Here is a 22658-nt window from a genome sequence, read left to right on the forward strand (position 1 = left end):
AGTTGAAAATTGACGTTTTTATTTATTTTTTATTTATTTTTAAACATGACTTCATCACATCACCCATACATATAACCACAGAGACATGACTGGAAGTATTTTATAACATGGCTCTGAAGAGGGTCCTTATGGTTGTGTACAGTACTGGATGGTGACAGTGTAGAGCTGGTTGAGGCCTGACCTGGCAGCGCGATGCTCTTGATCTCATTTGGTTCGCTGGGGTGACGCTTCAGCTTGCGTTTGGAGGTCATGGAGGAGGACTTGCCCAGGTGGAAGAATGAACGCCAGCTTCCCACTGGGGACTTTTTCACCTTCCCAGGAGCCCTCTTACTATAACACAACATCCCCCATGACTACAGTGGACCATACAGGGTGGTCAGAGACATATACAGTGCCTTGCAAAAGTATTCATCCCCCTTGGGGTTTTTCCTATTTTGTTGCATTACATCCTGTAATTTAAATTGATTTTTATTTGGATTTCATGTAATAGACATGCACAAAATAGTGGAATGAAAAAAAAAAACTTGTTTCAAAGTCGGAAATTTACATACACTTAGGTTAGAGTCATTAAAACATGTTGTTTTCAACCACTCCACAAATTTCTTGTTAACAAACTATAGTTTTGGCAAGTCGGTTAGGACATCTACTTTGTGCATGACACAAGTAATTTTTCCAACAATTGTTTACAGACAATTCCAGTGGGTCAGAAGTTGACATACACTAAGTTGACTGTGCCTTTAAACAGCTTGGACAATTCCAGAAAATGATGTCATGGCTTTAGAAGCTTCTGATAGGTGAATTGACATAATCTGAATCAAATGGAGGTGTACCTGTGGATGTATTTCAAGGCCTACCTTCAAACTCTTTGCTTGACATCATGGGAAAATCAAAAGAAATCAGCCAAAACCTCAGAAAAAAATATTGTAGACCTCCACAAGTCTGGTTCATCCTTGGGAGCAATTTCCAAATGCCTGAAGGTTCCATGTTCATCTGTACAAACAATAGTACGCAAGTATAAACACCATGGGACCACGCAGCCGTCATCCCGCTCAGGAAGGAGACACATTCTGTCTCCTAGAGATGAACGTACTTTGGTGCGAAAAGTGCAAATCAATCCCAGAACAACAGCAAAGGACCTTGTGAAGATGCTGGAGGAAACAGGTACAAAAGTATCTATATCCACAGTAAAACCAGTCCTATATCAACATAACCTGAAAGGCCGCTCAGCAAGGAAGAAGCCACTGCTCCAAAACCGCCATAAAAAGCCAGACTACGGTTTGCAACTGCACATGGGGACAAAGATCGTACTTTTTGGAGAAATGTCCTCTGGTCTGATGAAACAAAAATAGAACTGTTTGGCCATAATGACCATCGTTATGTTTGGAGGAAAAAGGGGGTCGCTTGCAAGCCGAAGAACACCATCCCAACCGTGAAGCACAGGGGTGGCAGCATCATGCTGTGGGGGTGCTTTGCTGCAGGAGGGACTGGTGCACTTCACAAAATAGATGGCATCATGAGGAAGGAAAATTATGTGGATATATTGAAGCAACATCTCAAGACATCAGTCAGGAAGTTAAAGCTTGGTCGCAAATGGGTCTTCCAAATGGACAATGACCCCAAGCATTCTTCCAAAGTTGTGGCAAAATGGCTTAAGGACAACAAAGTCAAGGTATGGAGTGGCCATCATAAAGACCTGACCTCAATCCTATAGAAAATGTGTGGGCAGAACTGAAAAAGCGTGTGCGAGCAAGGAGGCCTACAAACCTGACTCAGTTACACCAGCTCTGTCAGGAGGAATGGGCCAAAATTCACCCAATTTATTGTGGGAAGCTTGTGGAAGGCTACCCGAAACGTTTGACCCAAGTTAAACAATTTAAAGGCAATGCAACCAAATACTAATTGAGTGTATGTAAACTTCTGACCCACTGGGAATGTGATGAAATAAATAAAAGCTGAAATATATCATTCTCTCTACTATTATTCTGACATTTCACATTCTTAAAATAAAGTGGTGATCCTAACTGACCTAAGACAGGGATTTTTACTAGGACTAAATGTCAGGAATTGTGAAAAACTGAGTTTAAATGTATTTGGCTAAGGTGTATGTAAACTTCAACTGTATGTATTCACCCCCTTTGCTATGAAGCCCCTCAATAAGATCTGGTGCAACCAATTACCTTCAGAAGTCACATAATTAGTTAAATAAAGTCCATCTGTGTGCAATCTAAATGTCACATGATCTGTCACATGATCTCAGTATATATACACACACACCTCTGTTTTGAAAGGCCCCAGAGTCTGCAACACCAAGCAAGCAAGGGGCACCACCAAGCAAGCGGCACCATGAAGACCAAGGAGCTCTCCAAACAGGTCAGGGACAAAGTTGTGGAGAAGTACAGATTCAGGGTTCGTTATAAAGAAAATATCAGAAACTTTGAACATCCCACGGAGCACCATTAAATCCATTATTAAAAAATGGAAAGAAAGTGGCACCACAACAACCTGCTAAGAGAAGGCCGCCCACCAAAATTCAAAAACCAGGCAAGGAGGGCATTAATCAGAGCGGCAACAAAGACACCAAAGATAACCCTGAAGGAGCTGCAAAGCTCCACAGCAGAGATTGGAGTATCTGTCCATAGGACCACTTTAAGCCATACACTCCACAGAGCTGGGCTTTACGGAAGAGTGGCCAGAAAAAAGCCATTGCTTAAAGAAAAAAATAAGCAAACACGTTTGGTGTTCACCAAAAGGCATGTGGGAGACTCCCCAAACATATGGAAGAAGGTACTCTGGTCAGATGAGACTTAAATTGAGCTTTTTGGCCATCAAGGAAAACGCTATGTCTGGCGCAAACCCAACACCTCTCATCACCCTGAGAACACCATCCCTACAGTGAAGCATGGTGGTGGCAGCATCATCGGCAGCACCATGCTGTGGGATGTTTTTAATCGGCAGGGACTGGGAAACTGGTCAGAATTGAAGGAATGATGGATGGCGCTAAATACAGGGAAATTCTTGAGGGAAACCTGTTTCATTCTTCCAGAGATTTGAGACTGGGACAGAGGTTCACCTTCCAGCAGGACAATGACCCTAAGCATACTAATAAAGCAACACTCAAGTGGTTTAAGGGGAAACATTTAAATGTCTTGGAATGGCCTAGTCAAAGCCCAGACCTCAATCCAATTGAGAATCTGTGGTATGACTTAAAGATTGCTGTACACCAGCGGAACCCATCCAACTTGGAGCTGGAGCAGTTTTGCCTTGAAGAATGGGCAAAAATCCCAGTGGCTAGATGTGCCAAGCTTATAGAGACATACCCCAAGAGACTTGCAGCTGTAATTGCTGCAAAAGGTGGCTCTACAAAGTATTGACTTTGGGGAGGGGGGGGTGAATAGTTATGCACGGCCAAGTTCTGTTTTTTTGTCTTATTTTTCTTGTTTGTTTCACAATAACAAATATTTTGCATCTTCCAAGTGGTAGGCATGTTGTGTAAATCAAATGATACAAACTCCCCCAAAATCCATTTTAATTCCAGGTTGTAAGGCAACAAAATAGGAAAAATGCCAAGGGGGGGTGAATACTTTCGCAAGCCACTGCATGGTTTATAAAACTACAATGTACTGTAGGCTACTAGTTTCTAGAAGCACCAACAACCTACCTCTCAGTGGGGAGCTCGATGACTGTGTGGAACTTGCCCATCAGTGCCCCGGGTCCCTCCCCCACCTCGATGTACTCGCTGTGGGACAGAACGGGGGTAGTAACAGGGGAGCCCAGCTGGGCCTGGGTACGGGCCTGGGCCTCCTCCAGAGATAGGAGCTTAGTGGAGGGAGAGCACACCAGCAGAGACTTGGGTCTGGATAGGGTACTGGTACCTGGGAGCAGAGAGAGAAATGTTTTTGAAGTTCCCATAACGTTCCCATAACGAGTGCCAAAGCCAGGGTAATGCTGTACCTGTGCTCTCCTGGATGAGGGCGTTGACTTTGGGGCTGAAGAGTGCCTCTGTGTTGTTCAGAATGAACTCCACCACCACTGACTGCACCACTGACTGGATACGCACCTCCATAAAGGCTGCGGTTCCACTATAACAGGCCGACTCAATCTGTTTGGACCTGAAACACAGTTATGTCCTAATCAACTGCATGGCCAGTCATAGCCAGTTACAAAACAGTGTATATTTAAGCAATATGGCACGAGGGGGTTTGGTATATGGCCAATATACCACGACTAAGGGTTGTTCTTAACCATGACGCAACGCGGAGTGCCTGGATACAGCCCTTAGCAGTGATATATTGGTAATATACCACAAACCCCAGAGGTGCCTTATTGCTATTATAAATTGGTTACCAACGTGATTAGAGCTGTTAAAATAAATGTTTTGTCATACCCGTGGTATATGGTCTGATATACCACGGCTTTCAGATAAAATCAGCATTCAGGGCTTGAACCACCCAGTTTATAATCGCAGTTAATACTAATGACAGTGTTGGTGGTTGGAACGTTACAGTATACCTGAGCAGGTTGGGAGCCCAGACGATGGCCAGGTTCTTGGTGTGCATGTTGGTAATAGGGCTGAAGGTGGCCAGTTGGGACAAATGTCTCATGAGGAATTCCAGAGTCCTGCAGCGCAGACCAGAGAGTATTACAGATCAGGTAGAACACAGACATGTGGAATACACCCTTCTTTACTGTCAGCTTACAATGCCAAGACTGTGACTGTTCAATGCTCTCTGTTAGCCAACAGATGGCGCTTTAGCACCTACAGTTCAGTGGTGACTTTATACACCGTTGTAGTGAATACAGAAGATGCAGAATTGCAGGAGCCACTAGGATGTGCTGTGAACTCATCTCCCACTGACCTGTAGTGAGGAGGAGGAAGCTGCTGGATGACGTTGTGGATCTTCACCAGCCTCTCCTCATCAGTAGCTGCAGACACAGCCTCCTGTGGAGGGAGGGAGGGAACACCAGAGGTCCACACTGAGAGAGAGCCTGATAACTAGGCCAGCAGGAGCTTTCAGTCCTTTACCCCCCCCCCCCCCCCCCCCTTTACGGTTATCTTCAATACACCCCGCTGTGCTACGAGGATGTTTCTGATTAAGAATTCTAAGTTCATTTCAGTGATAAGACCTTTCTATTTCACATATTTTGAATGGGAAATACAAGCGTATGTTAGTACAGTATCTCCCTTGGTTTATTCCAAGATGACTATATTATTAAGAATATCTCCATCTACTCATGTTTTCCCCAATCAGCCTCCACCTTTCCCCTCAGTCCCAGTTCAGTGTTCTGCTCCTTACTGAGAATCTCTCATAGAGCTGGTAGGTGAGCAGAGGGTTGGGCAGCTCTCTGAAGTACAGTTTACAGAGGGACCCTACGGAATGGATATCCTGATTGAAGACATCTCTACTGAGGTCTGGGATCTGCTCCGAGTCAAACTCATGTCTGGGGAAACAGAGGAGAGAAGACACTGGTTAACACTCAACATCAGACCATCACGTACAGTTAACACGGTTTAAGTCCATAAGCAGTACTGCCATGATGATTGAATTTCTTCATTTTTTTCCAGGATGTTGTACATTATTTGATGCTAATAAGTGAAGCAGGGACTTACCTCAGTTTCTGGATGTTGGAGGAGATCCCAGAGAGTCTGTACATCCCATCCACGACACCATGTCTGTCAATGAACTCAGTACAGCATTTGATCACCTGGGGGACTGGAGAAAGGAGAGGATAAATGGCTGTCAACACAGAGTAACATCAAAGAGATTTTCACAACAAAGACTGAGAAGTCTACCTTTCTCTATACAGTGCTAACTACAGAGATAAGGCTGCTGGGAGACTGACCATCATGTCCTGAGTTGAGGAGGTGTTCCCCCAGGTCACAGCCAAACACCCTCTCCCTGAGGATCCCACGCTGCCTCAGCTTCTGAGGGGGTGGACGGGACTTCATGAAGCTCCTCAGGAACATCACCAGCTTCCCATGCTTCTTACACACTGATGGACACACACACACTGAATGAATATACTTTTGTTTTGGGGTTGTAAATAAAACATACAATAGATGTGCATTTGAATCCCAGTGGATAACACATGAAAGTATGAGTAAAAAAACACGAAGAGTCAACCCATACAACGCTGTTACACACACGCATGCCAGACTCATCTCATTCTTTCAGACACACTTTACAGTTTTTTTCCAACTGCTTACACACAAAATCTTTTCATGTCACACGATTTTTGAAACCTCTCACTCAAAGTGCAAAACTACACACCAAATCTCCAAAACCATAAGCTATTTCTCAGCCTTTGACTCAGTTGTCAATTGCATAAAACACTTTTTTCAAAACACTACACACAATTCTCTACCTAAAACACAAAAATCTAACAGGAAGTGACTTGCTTTCCTTTTCCAAACAACCAATCAAAATGCTACACTTATTCACCAGGTCACACACACACTCCTCACATGTGCAAACACTAATTGCTTAACTGATCACTAACCAATCACTGCTTTACTGTAGTATAGGCCTATAAATAGGTCAAAGGTCAGATGACCTGTTTTGAACAATGGATGCCAACAAGACAACAGAGAGCAAGAGGAGTAGGAGGGAGAGGCAGGGGACAACAACGAGGACAAATTCAAATACGAAGAGTTGGAAGAGGAGGAGTAGGAGGAAGAGGAAGAAGAGGATGAGGGCAAAGAAGAGAAGGAAGGAGAGCCATCTCTGATGAGATTAGGGCAACACTTGTTGATCATGCGTCACTACAGACACTACAGGCTTCAACCTCACCAAAACCAGGCGCCGCGGAAGAAATGTAATCGGACAGAGGGCAATTACCAATGTCCCTGGACAGCGCAGGGGTAATATAACTGTGTGTGCTGCCATCACTCAAAACGGGGTCCTCCATCACAATGCCACACTTGGTCCGTACAACACCAGCCATATGCTCACTTTTCTGGATGCAATTTACACAATGCTTGTCTCTGATCCAGATCAGGAGCCTGCTAGATTTGTGGTCATATGGGACAATGTTAGTTTTCACCGGGATGTTCTGTTCCAAAACTGGTTTGCCATCCATCCACAATTTGTAGTTTTGTACCTACCCCCATATTTACCTTTTCTAAATCCCATAGAGGAAGTCTTCTCAGCCTGGCGCTGGAAAGTGTATGATCGCCAACCCTATGCCCGCATGCCGCTTCTCCAGGCAATGGAGGACGCATGTGGGGACATAGAGGTTGCCTCTGTCCAAGGTTGGATACGCCATGCTAGGAGATACTTCCCTCGATGTTTGGCAAGAGAAAACGTATCTTGTGATGTGGACGAAGTATTGTGGCCAGACCCAGCCCAGAGAAGAGATGAAGCGTAGCTTAGCACTGGTGACTGCCCCCCCCCCCCAATTCCTGGACTGCCCCCCCGGGACCCCACACACACACACAATTGTGTTATTTAGTGTATTCTAAATTATATACTTTTGGTTTACATATGTTTATGGTTTTGTTGTATGCTACTGTATACAACAGTAATGTTTGGCCTAATAAATATTTTCTGTTTCTACATCGCATTGGTGTTTACAGTGTACTTGTTACCCCTCTCAGCAGATTACTTTCACTGTAGAACATTGGTCTTTCATAGGCTTATCTACATTTCAATACAAAGTGCTTTAGAGTTAGAACAACAGTGTTTACATGGTATATCCAAAAATTTACTATTATGAAAGAAGTGTTTGCCATTTGATGCAAATGCTTCACTCTGACATGTGTTTATGGCATTTTGAATGCAGTGTTACATTTTGAAGGAGATGTGAGGCATTTTGCATTTTGTGTGTGCAGTTTTGGGAATTGTGTGTAGCGTTTTGAAAAAAGGAGACAGTTTTGAAAACGTGTGTATGCAGTTGGAAAAAACTGTAAGAGGCACCTCCAGTCAGTTATATATTAATCACAGAGAAGAGGGAGGACAGAGTATTGTTGCTGTAAAACCGCCCACAGTACCTGGTTTTGGCACAGAGCTGGACACACAGGGGGGAATCCTGTCACTGATCAGCTCCACACAGTCACAGGGGAAGAAGCCAACCTGCACAGAGAGAAACAGAAGTAGGAATAGTAACAATCTCCTGCGCTCTATCATGCACCAGATATTGATCTAAGGAAGAGTAAGTGGTAGTAAGCTCCATGTACAGTAGGGAGTGGGATGGAGAAAATTGATCACTAGTATGAAGGGACAGACAGAGCTGTTTGAGTCACAGACTTGTTTGAAGGGTTTTACCTGAAAACCATGTTTCCCTCTCCACCAGCCAGTGTCCTCTTTAGGAGGCATGTCAATGACTGACACAATGTCCCCTACCTAGAAAAGGGTCAGCACAGAAAAGTCAAATGAGAGAATATAGCAGTTTGAGTGGGTTTAAAAACATCAACATCCACGGCAGAATGTGTACAAATCACCTAGTGAATGTATCCCCATATCTCCACACTGTTCCCTAAACCCCTCCCCTTTCCTGTCCAATCACAAGATGCACAGAGGGGTCACCTCAAAGGTCAGCTCGTCTGTGGCCTGGGCAATGTAGCGTTTGATGACGTGGGCCGCGGCGATGGCAGGAACATTGATGGAGGACTCCTCAGCTACCAGAATGTGGTTACCCTTGTTATCAATCTGAGAGACAAAACACAGGTTGACAGAGTCTACAAAATACTCAACATCATGGAGTTTAGCATTGATATCAGATCTATTACTAAAATGGAAAATTGAATTCTGCATGAAGTCTAATTTAATAAACAAGTTGTCCTGTTTATCTGAGGAGTGTGTAAGAGAAACATGAGTAGCTCACCTCAATCCATGTCAACACTGGACCACAGTTGATCTTGTTGTCAGCGATGGCTGTGAGACGGGACAGGTAGGCTGCCAACATCTCGGTTATTTCCTAAGGAGAATAGAACCAGCAGGAATGAGTTAGGTTGAATACAAAGCCAGGGGAGATAATGTAATGTAACTATGACTGTGGAGGTGTCCCTAATGGCACCCTATTCCCTAAGTAGTCCACTAGTTTAGGCCAGTTTCCTGTGCACTGGTCAAAAGTAGTGCACTACTTAGGGAATGGGGTGTCATTTGGGATACAACTGGTCTCATTCACAGCAGATAGTTAAATATTCCCAGTGGTAAGATTTAGTTAGTCCTGTTGACTGACTCCTACCTCTACTGTGTCCTTCAGCGAGTCAAAGCGGGGCAACTCAGTGAGTTTGGAGAAGCGTCTGTCATAGATACAAAGGTGGAGGTGTTCGTCCAGCACACGGAAGTCTTCATAGGAGCGCTTCACCAGCCAGCTCCGACTCTGAGACACAAACACAGAGACAAGAGTGAGCCTGAAATGAGACCAGACTGAGAAAAACAGAGAAGCTATCTAGGATAAAGATACTGTACAAAGGCGCAAAATGTATTATCCAAGTCCAAAGCTAGCACACCTTATTCAACTAATCATCAAGCCCTTGACTACATGAATCAGGTGTGCTAGTTCAGGGCTACAACAAAATTGTGAAACGTCTGGGGGTCTACGAGGAGAGGGTTGAGAATCACTGGATTATCCTACCCCCTTAGAAATTAATATCATGCTTCAGTTAAATGTTCCAGATTTTTCTATGGGTCAGAAACTAGAGCCTAGCCCTCAAGCTCCATTATACCTGGCAGCAGATCTGAACCAGGAAGAGTGGCTCCTTGGAGTCCAGACCAGCCTTCTGCCCCTCAGTCTGCTCCTCTGCAAAGGACAGCTGCAGGGGAATGGGTACAGAGAGATTAAAATAGTGAGTGACACCACACTCTAAATAATGTAGTTTAACACAGCAACCACTTTCTGTTTCAGAACTACCGTGAAAGTAGAACATACACCAAATTCATGTTCGGTCACTTAGCCAACTCTCCAAACTCTATCAATAATGGACAGTAGCCCCAACTGGGTAACATCATATCTGGTTAGAAATGGGTTAGTTTGTTTTAACCAGAAACATCTAGATAATACATAATATATACGACCATGTTTTTCCAAAAAAAAAAGAACATAGGTCCCTTTAGAAAAATGGGTTGTTGGAGGTCCTTTGGTCTTGAGTTGCTGACTTCATGCACAATAAGGAAATAACTCGTGAGGTTAAGAAAGTGTGAATGTGCATTTTCAACACTGTGACACTGAGCCCTTGACATGTTTTTCAACCCAAAATAAAAATGCAGTATATGAATAATACATAAGCAATTGATAACCCCTTCAGCATTTGAGAGGCTATGGAAATGTACCAAAAATCCTTGTCCAATTCCCTCCATCCCTCCCATATAACTCCATAACATCCTACAGTGCCTTGCAAAAGTATTCATCCCCCTTGGCGTTTTTCCTATTTTGTTGCATTACAACCTGTAATTTAAATTGATTTTTATTTGGATTTCATGTAATGGACATACACAAAATAGTCCAAATTGATGAAGTGAAATGAAAAAAATAACTTGTTTAAAAAAATTCTAAAAAATAAATAACGGAAAAGTGGTCTCCTGTAAGTCGCTCTGGATAAGAGCGTCTGCTAAATGACTAAAATGTAAATGTAAATGTGTGTGCATATGTATTCACCCCCTTTGCTATGAAGCCCCTAAATAAGATCTGGTGCAACTAATTACCTTCAGAAGTCACATAATTAGTTAAATAAAGTCCACCTGTGTGCAATCTAAGTGTCACATGATCAGTATATACACACACCCCTGTTCTGAAAGGCCCCAGAGTCTGCAACACCACTAAGCAAGGGGCACCATGAAGACCAATAAGCTCTCCAAACAGGTCAGGGACAAGGTTGTGGAGAAGTACAGATCAGGGTTGGGTTATAAAAAAAATACCGAAACTTTGAACATCCCACGGAGCACCATTAAATCCATTATTAAAAAATTTAAAGAATATGGCACCACAACAAACCTGCCAAGAGAGGGCCGCCCACCAAAATTCAAAAACCAGGCAAGGAGGGCATTAATCAGAGAGGCAACAAAGACACCAAATATAACCCTGAAGGAGCTGCAAAGCTCCACAGCGGAGATTGGAGTATCTGTCCATAGGACCACTTTAAGCCGTACACTCCACAGAGCTGGGCTTTACAGAAGAGTGGGCAGAAAAAAAATAAGCAAACACATTTGGTGTTCGCCAAAAGGCATGTGGGAGACTCCCCAAACATATGGAAGAAGGTACTCTGGTCAGATGAGACTAAGATTTAGCTTTTTGGCCATCAAGGAAAACGCTATGTCTGGAGCAAACCCAACACCTCTCATCACCCTGAGAACACCATCCCCACAGTGAAGCATGGTGGTGGCAACATCATGCTGTGGGGATGTTTTTAAATCGGCAGGGACTGGGAAACTGGTCAGAATTGAAGGAATGATGGATGGCGCTAAATACAGGGAAATTCTTGAGGGAAACCTGTTTCAGTCTTCCAGAGATTTGAGACTGGGACGGAGGTTCACCTTCCAGCAGGACAATGACCCTAAGCATACTAATAAAGCAACACTCGAGTGGTTTAAGGGGAAACATTTAAATGTCTTGGAATGGCCTAGTCAAAGCCCAGACCTCAATCCAATTGAGAATCTGTGGTATGACTTAAAGATTGCTGTACACCAGTGGAACACATCCAACTTGATGGAGCTGGAGCAGTTTTGCCTTGAAGAATGGGCAAAAAACCCAGTGGCTAGATGTGCCAAGCTTATAGAGACATATCCCAAGAGACTTGCAGCTGTAATTGCTGCAAAAGGTGGCTCTACAAAGTATTGACTTTGGGGGGGGTGAATAGTTATGCACGCTCCAGTTTTCAGTTTTTTTGTCTTATTTCTTGTTTGTTTCACAATAACAAATATTTTGCATCTTCAAAGTGGTAGGCATGTTGTGTAAATCAAATGATACAACCCCCCCCAAAAAAATCCATTTTAATTCCAGGTTGTAAGGCAACAAAATAGGAAAAATGCCAAGGGGGGTGAATACTTTCGCAAGCCACTGTATACCAAGAGGAGATCAAAGCCTCAGGAATAGTTAGGGGAATAAATTGATATCAAATACAGGCAAAACTTCAAAGGCCTGCGAGGCAGGGTAGTAATAGTTAAGGTATTACAAAGCTAACATATGAAATAGAATGTAAATAGTCAATAATATTTGGAGGACGTAAACTATTAATACAGTCTGGAAGAATAATCATGAGTCAATGAGTGAATTAAACAATAACTATGGTCATGTGGATGGAAAGATTGACGGTTAGCATGATAAGACAAACATGAATCAATGATGATTAACAATATGTCAAGAGGATGTCTGGACAGAGAAACACACGTCACATGGAGCGGAGTCATTTAACATTGAAAACGAAACTGAGTAAATTTAGTGCATGTCTTACTTATGTTTTGTATAAGCTCTTTCTATCCCCCAACGCATTTTAGCCAAGCAACTAAAACTGACAACCTCACACAGTGCAGCACAAATCCCTAAATCGAAACATGCATGCAGCCATTAACTATTAATATACACATCTGGACCCAGAAACAGAAATGAAGTCACAAGCGCATACTGGTACCTGCCAGTGCAGGCTCTTTACTGCTCCTCAGCTATTAAGTCAGGTTACAACACAGCTGGATGTCTCCCGGACAGTGTTCAACTGCAGTCCTGTGTCTCCAGATAGAAGTCACTGAGCTGAACCCTTAGCTTCCTACCACTGGCTGATGGATTTAGGACAGAGGAAAGTGTGGAGTTGCCACTGGATTGAGCAGAGTTAAACAGATACTGGTTGCTTTCATCTGTCCCCGAGCTTAAATCCCCTTCAGCCTGTCCTTCGCCACAAGGTGGATCCACAACATGTTTTCACTGTTCAATTACATCACAAGAGCAGAGACTAGAAATAGGGGAAGGATCCCACTGTTTCTCTCTCCCTCCCAACCCTTCCTCTCCTCAATCTCCCTCCCGCCCGCTCCCCATTTCCATCTCCCTCCCACTCTCCTTCCTTCCCTCCCTCCCTCTACCTTCCCTCATCCTCTTGTGACAAAGGAGCTCTACAGTATATAGGCTAAAACAGAGCAGTTAGCACACACCCATACGTAAGCCTGACACAGAGACAGAGGTGCAGGAGGACACAGACCACCCAGGCATCTCCATTTCAAAATGGTGCTTCTGTAGAGAATGGAAGTAATCTTGGGCAGAATCAGCCCAGTACGCTGTATGTGTTTCAGAGGCTGATGGCTGCTGTCCTCATGTTGCCATTGTGTCTGAGACCTGATCTGTCATATCCCTGCTGGTCCTGTGTGTGAGTTCTAGAACAAGCATATGAGTCATGAGACCCACCACAGGGACAATGTTATGACACTCCCTCTAATATGTCAGCCCACTTCCTCTCAGGGTGAAGTCAGCGCATAAATTATATCATGACAGCTGTTAAAAGGTCCATTGCAGCTGTTTTTATCTCAATATCAAATCATTTCTGGGTAACAATTAAGCAGTGTTGTAGTACTCGAGTCCAGGACTTGTGACTCGACCATTGGTGACTCTGACTCGCCTTCCCGTGACTTGTATTTGCACTTTGACTGGATAGGCTACTACACTTTACGATATTGAAAACAATGGTATTGAGTTTAAAAGTAAAACAGTATAGCTATCGTCTCTCTCTCCCCTTCAGTATTGAAAACAGGCAGTCTTTGAATGTCATCTCGCTCTACCCTCCCACTTTCTCCCTTTAGTTTTCACTCTGGAATAAAACAAGCTACACAAATATCAGTGGGCGATTACAAAAAAAGTAGCAAATAATAATCTGGTCAATCTGACAGGAGCAATAGCCAATTCCATCTAGAGACCATTCATCCCTTCAAAACATTGAACATTATATTAAAACAAAATATGTGTGAGACTGTAAATATTTGTGTTACTTCAATGCTCACATTAAAATCTTCCCACCAGCCACCCACTAGTTGTTGCTAGGCAGATTTCTTCTACTAAATCCGAGCCAAATCAATACAGCCGCGAATCTAGCAACAAACGAGCATCGAGCCAGCAATAAAAGCGAGCAAAAAAAATTGCAGTAACCAAAATACCAAATATGTCTAAAGAACCCTGAATCAATCGTTTGAAAGCAAAGAGCAATTTCTCAAGCAAGAATTTTGCTAGGACTGTCTGGGAGTGGTCTGAAAGGGAGGGGAAAACTGAAATTGTTATTGGTCTATTAACTCATTTACTGCATGGTAAAGCCCCATCCCACCAAAACAGGCAAATATTTCAGGCACTTTTCAAACAGCGCTTACACTAAAAGGGCGTTCTAATAATTTTTTAGAAATTTACAGTATTATTCCAACCTCAGAGTGTGGAAATATATATAAAACACCGGAAGAAAATCACACTTTTGACTGCACTGGGCCTTTAAGAAAACAGTTAAGTGTGTTTTGTACAGTGTTAAGTTGTATGTACAGTGCATTCAGAAAGTATTCAGACCCCTTGACTTTTTCCACATTGTTACGTTAGCCTTATTCTAAAATTAATTACTTTTTTCCCTCAATCTACACACAATACCCCATAATGATAAAGCAAAAACAGTTTTAGAAATATAAAATGTACATAAGTATTCAGACCCTTTACTCAGTACTTTGTTGAAGCACCTTTGGCAGCGATTACAGCCTCAAGTCTTCTTGGGTATGACGGTACAAGCTTGGCACACCTGTATTTGGGGAGTTTCTCCCATTCTTCTCTGCAGATCCTCCCAAGCTCTGTCAGGTTGTTGTCCCAAAGCCACTCCTGCATTGTCTTGGCTGTGTGCTTAAGGTTGTTGTCCTGTTGAAAGGTGAACCTTCGTCCCAGTCTGAGGTCCTGAGCGCTCTGGAGCAGGTTTTCATCAAGGATCTCTCTGTACTTTGCTCCGTTCATCTTTCCCTCAATCCAGACTAGTCTCCCAGTCCCTGCCGCTGAAAAACATCCCCACAGCATGTTGCTGCCACCACCATGCTTCACCGTAGTGATGGGGCCAGGTTTCCTCCAGATGTGACGCTTGGCATTCAGACCAAAGAGTTCAATCTTGGTTTCGTCAGACCAGAGAATCTTGTTTCTCATGGTCTGGGAGTCCTTTAGGTGCCTTTTGGCAAACTCCAAGTGGGAAGACATGTGCCTTTTACTGTGGAGTGGCTTCCGTCTGGCCACTCTACCATAAAGGCCTGATTGGTAGAGTGCTGCAGAGTTGGTTGTCCTTCTGGAAGGTTCTCCCATCTCCACAGAGGATCTCCGGAGTTCTGTCAGAATGACCATCGGGTTCTTGGTCACCTCCCTGACCAAGGCCCTTCTCCCCCGATTGCTCAGTTTGCCCAGGCGGCCAGCTCTATGAAGAGTCTTGGTGGTTCCAAACTTCTTCCGTTTAAGAATGATTGAGGCCACTGTGTTCTTGGGGACCTTCAATGCTGCAGACATTTTTTGGTACCCTTCCCCAGATCTGTGCCTCGACACAATCCTGTCTCGGAGCTCTACGGACAATTCCTTCGACCTCATGGCTTGGTTTTTTTCTCTGACATGCACTGTCAACTGTGGGACCTTATATAGACAGGTGTGTGCCTTTCCAAATAATCTCCAATCAATTGAATGTACCACAGGTGGACTCCAATCAAGTTGTAGAAACATCTCAAGGATGATCAATGGCAACAGGATGCACCTGAGCTCAATTTCAAGTCTCATAGCAAAGGGTCTGAATACTAATGTAAATATATATTTTAATTTTTTTAGCAAACATTTCTAAAACCCTGTTTTTGCTTTGTCATTATGGGGTATTGTGTGTAGATTGCTGAGATTATGTATAAACAAATTTTTTTTTAGAATAAGGCTGTAACGTAACAAAAAGTGGAAAAAGTCAAGGGGTCTGAATACTTTCCGAATGCACTGTATGTGTGTGGTCTGTACTATAAGTGTCAGAGTGAGGCATGGCTGGTCTCTCCCTAGAGTGATATTTCTCTCCTAGCACAGCTCATCTTCCCCTGTAGGAAGATCAAGGTCACAGACAGACACTTCTGTTCAGCAGCTAAGCCCCAGCCACACGTCTAATGTAGCACATCTGCCACAGCTACAGTAGTTCAGCTATTCTATAGTTGCAATGCACTGCGCTAGAGCTCCCATCAGCTCTCACACACACACGTCCCTTAGCATACAGTCGTGGCAAAAGTTTTGAGAATGACACAAATATTAATTTTCACAAAGTCTGCTGCCTCAGTTTTCATGATGGCAATTTGCATATACTCCAGAATGTTATGAAGAGTGATCAGATGAATTGCAATTAATTGCAAAGTCCCTCTTTGCCATGAAAATTAACTTAATCCCAAAAAAACGTTTCAACTGCATTTCAGCCCTGCCACAAAAGGACCATCTGACATCATGTCAGTGATTCTCTCGTTAACACAGGTGAGAGTGTTGACGAGGACAAGGCTGGAGATCACTCTGTCATGCTGATTGAGTTAAAATAACAGACTGGAAGCTTTAAAAGGAGGGTGGTGCTTGAAATCATTGTTCTTCCTCTGTTAACCATGGTTACCTGCAAGGAAACACGTGCCGTCATCATTGCTTTGCACAAAAAGGGCTTCACAGGCAAGGATATTGCTGCTAGTAAGATTGCACCTAAATCAACCATTTATCGGATCATCAAGAACTTCAAGGAGAGAGGTTCAATTGTTGTGAAGAAGGCTTCAGGGCGCCCAAGAAAGTCCAGAAAGCGCCAGGACCGTCTCCTAAAGTTGCTTCAGCTGCGGGATCGGGGCACCACCAGTGCAGAGCTTGCTTATGAATGGCAGCAGGCAGGTGTGAGTGCATCTGCACGCACAGTGAGGTGAAGACTTTTGGAAGATGGCCTGGTGTCAAGAAGGGCAGCGAGGAAGACACTTCTCTCCAGGAAAAACATCAGGGACAGACTGATATTCTGCAAAAAGGTACAGCGATTGGACTGCTGAGGACTGGAGTAAAGTCATTTTCTCTGATGAATCCCCTTTCCGATTGTTTGGGGCATCCGGAAAACACCTTGTCCGGAGAAGACAAGGTGAGCGCTACCATCAGTCCTGTGTCATGCCAACAGTAAAGCATCCTGAGACCATTCATGTGTGGGGTTGCTTCTCAGCCAAGGGAGTGGGCTCACTCACAATTTTGCCTAAGAACACAGCCATGAATAAAGAATGGTACCAACCAACCATCCAAGAACAGTTTGGTGACGAACAATGCCTGATGATGGAGCACCTTGCCATAAGGCAAAAGTGATAACTAAGTGGCTTGGGGAACAAAACATCGACATTTTGGGTCCATGGCCAGGAAACTCCCCAGACCTTAATCCCATTGAGAACTTGTGGTCAACCTCAAGAGGCGGGTGGACAAACAAAAACCCACAAATTCTAACAAACTCTTATGCAAGAATGGGCTGCCATCAGTCAGGATGTGGCCCAGAAGTTAATTGACAGCATGCCAGGGCGGATTGCAGAGGTCTTGAAAAAGAAGGGTCAACACTGCAAATATTGACTCTTTGCAGTTCAGTGAGGCTCTCTCAACAGTAAAAGCAAAGATGGTTTAGTATGACGACATGCAGAAACTGCTTCTCCAATAGAAATCCCAGATCACGCTTGTAGCCGATGTCATGGCAACGTTGGCTAGCTAAACTTATGCGTCATCAGGTCTAACGGTCGTCTCGCGGCGAACTGCGCATGCCGTCAAATCAAATGCACTCCTTCGCTAAAAAATCGTTTTTTACGAAAATGAAAACGTGTCAGTTTGTCACTTTCACGAGGTTGGAGTAATAACATGTTCAGCCATGTAAGACATTGGCTCAAATCTAGGTTGTGCCTTTAGATTTCGTGAACAAATGTACAACTAAGGAATACTTTTTTACTTCTCTCGTTGACTTCTCAAACTCCAAACCCCAGTCTGGTCTGCTCTGTCTGCTTCGCATTCGTTCCTGTTCTCTGTTGGGCCCCCGAGTGGCGCAGTGGTCTAAGGCACTGCATCGCAATGTGCCACTAGAGATCCTGGTTCGAATCCAGGCTCTGTCGTAGCCGGCCGCGACCGGGAAACCCATGAGGCGGCGCAAAATTGGCCCAGGGTAGGGGAGGGAATGGCCGGCAGGGATGTTGCGCAGTAGTGGGTTCGATTCCCACGGGGGGCCAGTATGAAAAAATATATTTAAAAAAAAAAGTAAAATATAAGACAAAAACAGATAAAAAATCTATGCACTGGATAAGAGCGTCTGCTAAATTACTAAAATGTAAAACGTAGAAACTGTGGTAAAAGCATCCGCGTGCGAATGAGTAGCTGACTACTGCTCTCTGCTGGCAAGCCAACAACATTACACAGATGAGTGAGTAATCACTTCTGCTTGACTGATTCTAATTATCACCACAGGCACAAAAAAATTCACTCTCAACCCTCTGAAATCTGTGCTGACTGTAATGGCAATGAATCTACAGTTATAGTGTCAGCAAAAATGACCCATAGGGCCATCCTAAATGACCACCTCATGACGATATCACAGGTGAAAGCTAAGCAAACAAAGCAACATCTTATACAATTAAATGTTCTCTTACATTCTCCAGTGATAAACATAACTCCCCGCACATAACTGCTCTCTTCTGCCACCTCCTGGAAGCTGAAAGCTGCCACAGTTCACTCTCTGTACAGTAGTACTGACCGGCTGTGGATGCTCCTACAGTAACGCTGTCTGCCCAGAAAACCATTCTCTATTTCTCTGGTTGATATCATCAGCTTAATCCAACTAGTACTGAGGATTGCAGGTTTATGCTGAGCTGAGCGGATCAGATAGGAATGATTGCTACTTAGTGGATTAACACACACACTGGATGAAAAATTCATAACATTTAAATATACTCATATATTGGATTCTATGTTGCTGATTGCTGTATCACTTATCCAATTTTATTTTCAAATTAAAGGGATACTTCAGGATTTTGGCAATGAGGCCCTTTATCTACTTCCCCAGGGTCAGATGAACTAGTGGATACCATTTTTATGTCGCTGTGTCCATTATGAAGGAAGTTAGCTTTAATTTTGCGAGCCAATGCTAACAAGCGTTAGCGCACTGACTAGCATGCCAAAATCCCGAAGTATCCCTTTGAGTACATAATGAATGAGAATTTAAATTCCATCTGTACTTTTTCCAAATATGGGAAATTGGAATGGGGGTGGGGCGGGGACAAGATTATCTAAAATAATTAGGACAAACTGCTGACGCTATGGCTCGGTTCCATTAAGGGAATTAGGTATTTTGTGGAACAACTCACCATGATGTCCACTGAGCTACACATGAACTTGAGCCAAGGACACAATTACCAAACTACCATCAACAAATTACTTCTGTTTTCCATAGAATGTATGTGTGTTCAGTTCTGGGCCGGGTCTCACCTGCACAGTGCCAAAGTCAACGGTCTCATAGTGGAAGTGGGCACACTCAGCCAGCCTGGGAAAATGCCCTCTGGGGAACGTCAGCCTGAAATACAACAGAATCACCTCATCAGTATTCAACTGGCTGTTACACTGAGGCAGAAAGGGCAGAGAGAGAGAGAGAGACAGAGACAGAGAGACATAGAGAGGAGAGAGAGAGAGAAGAGAGCAGGAAGAGAGAGAAGGGGGTGATAGTAGTGTGAGAGCGGATAAGAGAGTGAGATAGCAGAGAGCAAGTTGACCAGTCGGTCTCTGCCCGGCCCATCATTTTCCTGCCCTGGTTTAGAGGCCCGTTTTACAGCCCATAATAGCCCATTTCCGTGGGGTGGGGAGCACCTACTTCTTCACATTTTTGACCTTCATGCTGGCTGTGCTGACGCAGGAACGCAGGGTGGGCTCATGCTCGGCAGGAAGCTCTGTGACCTCATCACTCCGTACCTGCCAATCAACACACACAATACTCAACATTCCTGACGTGTAAACCAATTACAAGACGGTCAACACTTGTAATTTGCTGGTCCAATAATACTAAAAAGAAACCCATACTAGCAGTATCTATGAGACTACATAGTAGTAGAGTTCAGAGACTGCTATTCCCAGGTTACAGTGCTCGTGATAGTGAGCACTGTAACCTGGTGATAATAGACTGTGTACCATCTAGTGATGGTGATAATAGACTGTGTACCATGGCAGTTGTGCTCTCTTGTGGGGATTTATCTGTTGGAGTAGTGCTCTTGTGTGGATCAGGCTGGGTCTCGTCTTCATCTGGTGTAATACACGGTGACATGGCCCTACACAGGGAGAGGGAGGGAAGGACAGAGAGAGAAAGATGGAGAAGAATCAGAATCCATAAATACATTACATTTTACATTTTTTTTCTTTGGGTTCCACCAGAGGGAGCCAGTGAGAGAGACCAATGTATTCACATCATGTTTCTGGGGCTCAAATCAAATCATGACACTGCACCAGCGGTCCAGAAAACATAGTGCAGCCTGTGGTATTTAGATCCTTGTTATTCTGGTGGTAGCACATAACGGCACACAGTCTCAAATGGCTACTGACAGGTACAGAAAGCTCCAGAGAGGAGTATAGCCTAGCATACATACAGTAAACACATCTTGGGGAAAGAACATACTTAGCCTGACAAAAGAAGCATCTCACACTTGGTAGGACCAAAACAAAGCTATAATGACTTTTGTGTATGTTCAGGTAAGCAAAGCCTTTCCTTTGAGTAAGTCACGAATGCAATCCGCCTACCAGGGATCGCCTCACAAAACCTGCAGCTGAAATCGGAGTCAGTGTGCTAGGCAGAGGAAGAAAAGTCCTTTCAGCCCAACTTTTCTCAGGGACAATGAAGAAGAGTGGATGCCTGACATTTCTCGTTCCTTCCTGGGCTCAGACACAGACTGAGTGATGCAGTGATTCAGTCTCATAGGCTAGCTCTCCTCAGATCTGCTGATAAGGACAAGAACACTGGCAATGAAAGAATGAGCACATCTCATCTGTTGGAGATCTGTGATTAAATGAGAGCCATCCTATCCTATCTAGGCCTGGTTGTATTGCAGCTCACTTACAGTAGATAGAGAAGAGATCATGTGTCGGTCATCACAACCCTTTACAATGGGATGATATACTATAGCCATCTCTAATGTCTTTAGAATTCCTCTCTCGCTATCACTTCCTTCCTCCCTGTCAATCTCTCACGTACACATGCCCATACAATCACCCACACACATCCTAAACTGATCCTCTATACATTTATGGGTGTGATATCTGCAGAGTCCTGGTTAGCTGACATAGCAGCGGTACGGTGCGGCGTGTGTTTGAGAGAGTAACTCACCCCTCAAGGACGTCACCACTTCCTGGTTTTCCCTGGGGTCCTGATGCAGCATTCCCGATCACCGCGGCAACCCCACAGCCAGCCTCCATCATACTGCCTTACTGCAACAGTCGACTGACGAGAGAGAGAGAGAGCGAGAGCGAGAGAGAGAGACAACCTTAGCTGGGAACCTGCCAGACATTAACCCACTCTTAGCTGCAGCTTGCTCTCTAGAATAATTTCACGCCTTTTAACAGATTAATGGTTAATGAGTCTATAGTAAGACAGGCATTCAGTAAACAAGTAAATACCCACTTCTTACACACCAAATTGTTTCATTCAAACAGGTTATATTGAAAAATGCTTTTTTTTAATGATATGGAATCCATCCATACTGCAGGCGGAGTAAAGCATTGAGACTTGTACGTGTGACCGTGTTTGGAATGGTCCTGAAAGGCAGAAACGAACCCTTCATGATGAGTGTTGTTGTGAAGAGACCCCAGAAGGGATCCCAACAAGTACATACCAACCTCTTAAACATTAGTTAGAGAACATCTATTTTCAAAACAATCAATACAGGTCTAGGAGGAGCACTACATGTCAACTTTGGGACTCTCCTTCCGCTAACATGTATCTAGGACTTTGTTTGGCACTATCCTGAGGGAGAAACCAACCCCACCAGCATGGGAGTGTTGTGACAGCCCCCACGAGGAGTGTTGTGACAGCCCCCATGATCCATCATCCCAATACAGCTCTTTATATACTGTCAACAAATAAAAGGAATGCTCTGACAGCGAAATACAACACCTCCACACAGCCTTCCAATCTTTCCATAACTAGCCCTCATGAAAGGAAGCACTGGGAGCTGAACTCACGTCTGGTAGGATTTAGGCATGCACAGAGCAGTCGTAACCAACCAACCCTGGTCCTGGAGTACTACAGTATGTGCACTGTGCACTCAAAGTACCTCGGTTCTACACCTCAGCACTAAAACAGGAGTTGTCCCTCTTCTCCAATCAGAAGCTGTAATGATGACCATAGAGATGTGTGGAGTAAGGAGTAGTAGATAGATAGATACATCAGGCCAGCCATTACAGTACAGGGTAGCAGTTTCCCCAAGAGAGCAGGCAGAGGGAGGCAGCCCATTGGCCCATAGACACAGAGTGGTGCTCACTGCTGAGAGAGTTCCACACAGCCCTCTGACTCAGCACAATGTGACCAGCCAGAGACACAGGCCAAACCAGACCCACTCCACACGCACAGACCTACTATATTCTACTGTACTCTCACCTCATCTCTCCAATGGCGGCTGTAGCCTTGCTAGAGGATATCCTATCAAACATGAATACAAAGACAAATATGTATCTATTGAGAGAGGATAGCATGATGACACACAAAAAACAAG

The 22658-nt window shown here is 44.0% G+C and overlaps 1 protein-coding gene across 1 annotated transcript in view; it reads right to left on the minus strand.

Annotated features, from left to right (window-relative positions):
- The window catches only part of LOC311106174 (rho GTPase-activating protein 32-like), a 47455-nt gene that overhangs the window by 4512 nt on the left and 20285 nt on the right, over nt 1-22658 (minus strand). Inside the window, exons 2-19 of the mRNA XM_084148494.1 lie at nt 21275-21388; nt 20120-20225; nt 19775-19872; nt 19396-19480; nt 9668-9754; nt 9184-9321; nt 8821-8913; nt 8523-8645; nt 8262-8339; nt 7988-8069; nt 5842-5991; nt 5609-5711; nt 5295-5439; nt 4857-4939; nt 4510-4617; nt 3952-4109; nt 3659-3872; nt 182-330 (exon numbers count right to left, since the gene is read on the minus strand). Coding sequence (XP_084004620.1) covers nt 182-330; nt 3659-3872; nt 3952-4109; nt 4510-4617; nt 4857-4939; nt 5295-5439; nt 5609-5711; nt 5842-5991; nt 7988-8069; nt 8262-8339; nt 8523-8645; nt 8821-8913; nt 9184-9321; nt 9668-9754; nt 19396-19480; nt 19775-19872; nt 20120-20225; nt 21275-21366 — 2092 coding nt within the window. The 5' untranslated portion in view covers nt 21367-21388. The remainder of the gene's footprint in view (nt 1-181; nt 331-3658; nt 3873-3951; nt 4110-4509; nt 4618-4856; nt 4940-5294; nt 5440-5608; nt 5712-5841; nt 5992-7987; nt 8070-8261; nt 8340-8522; nt 8646-8820; nt 8914-9183; nt 9322-9667; nt 9755-19395; nt 19481-19774; nt 19873-20119; nt 20226-21274; nt 21389-22658) is intronic.

Source organism: Coregonus lavaretus, assembly GCF_964263955.1.
Source record: "Coregonus lavaretus genome assembly, chromosome: 30".
NCBI classification, from domain to species: Eukaryota; Metazoa; Chordata; class Actinopteri; order Salmoniformes; family Salmonidae; genus Coregonus; species Coregonus lavaretus.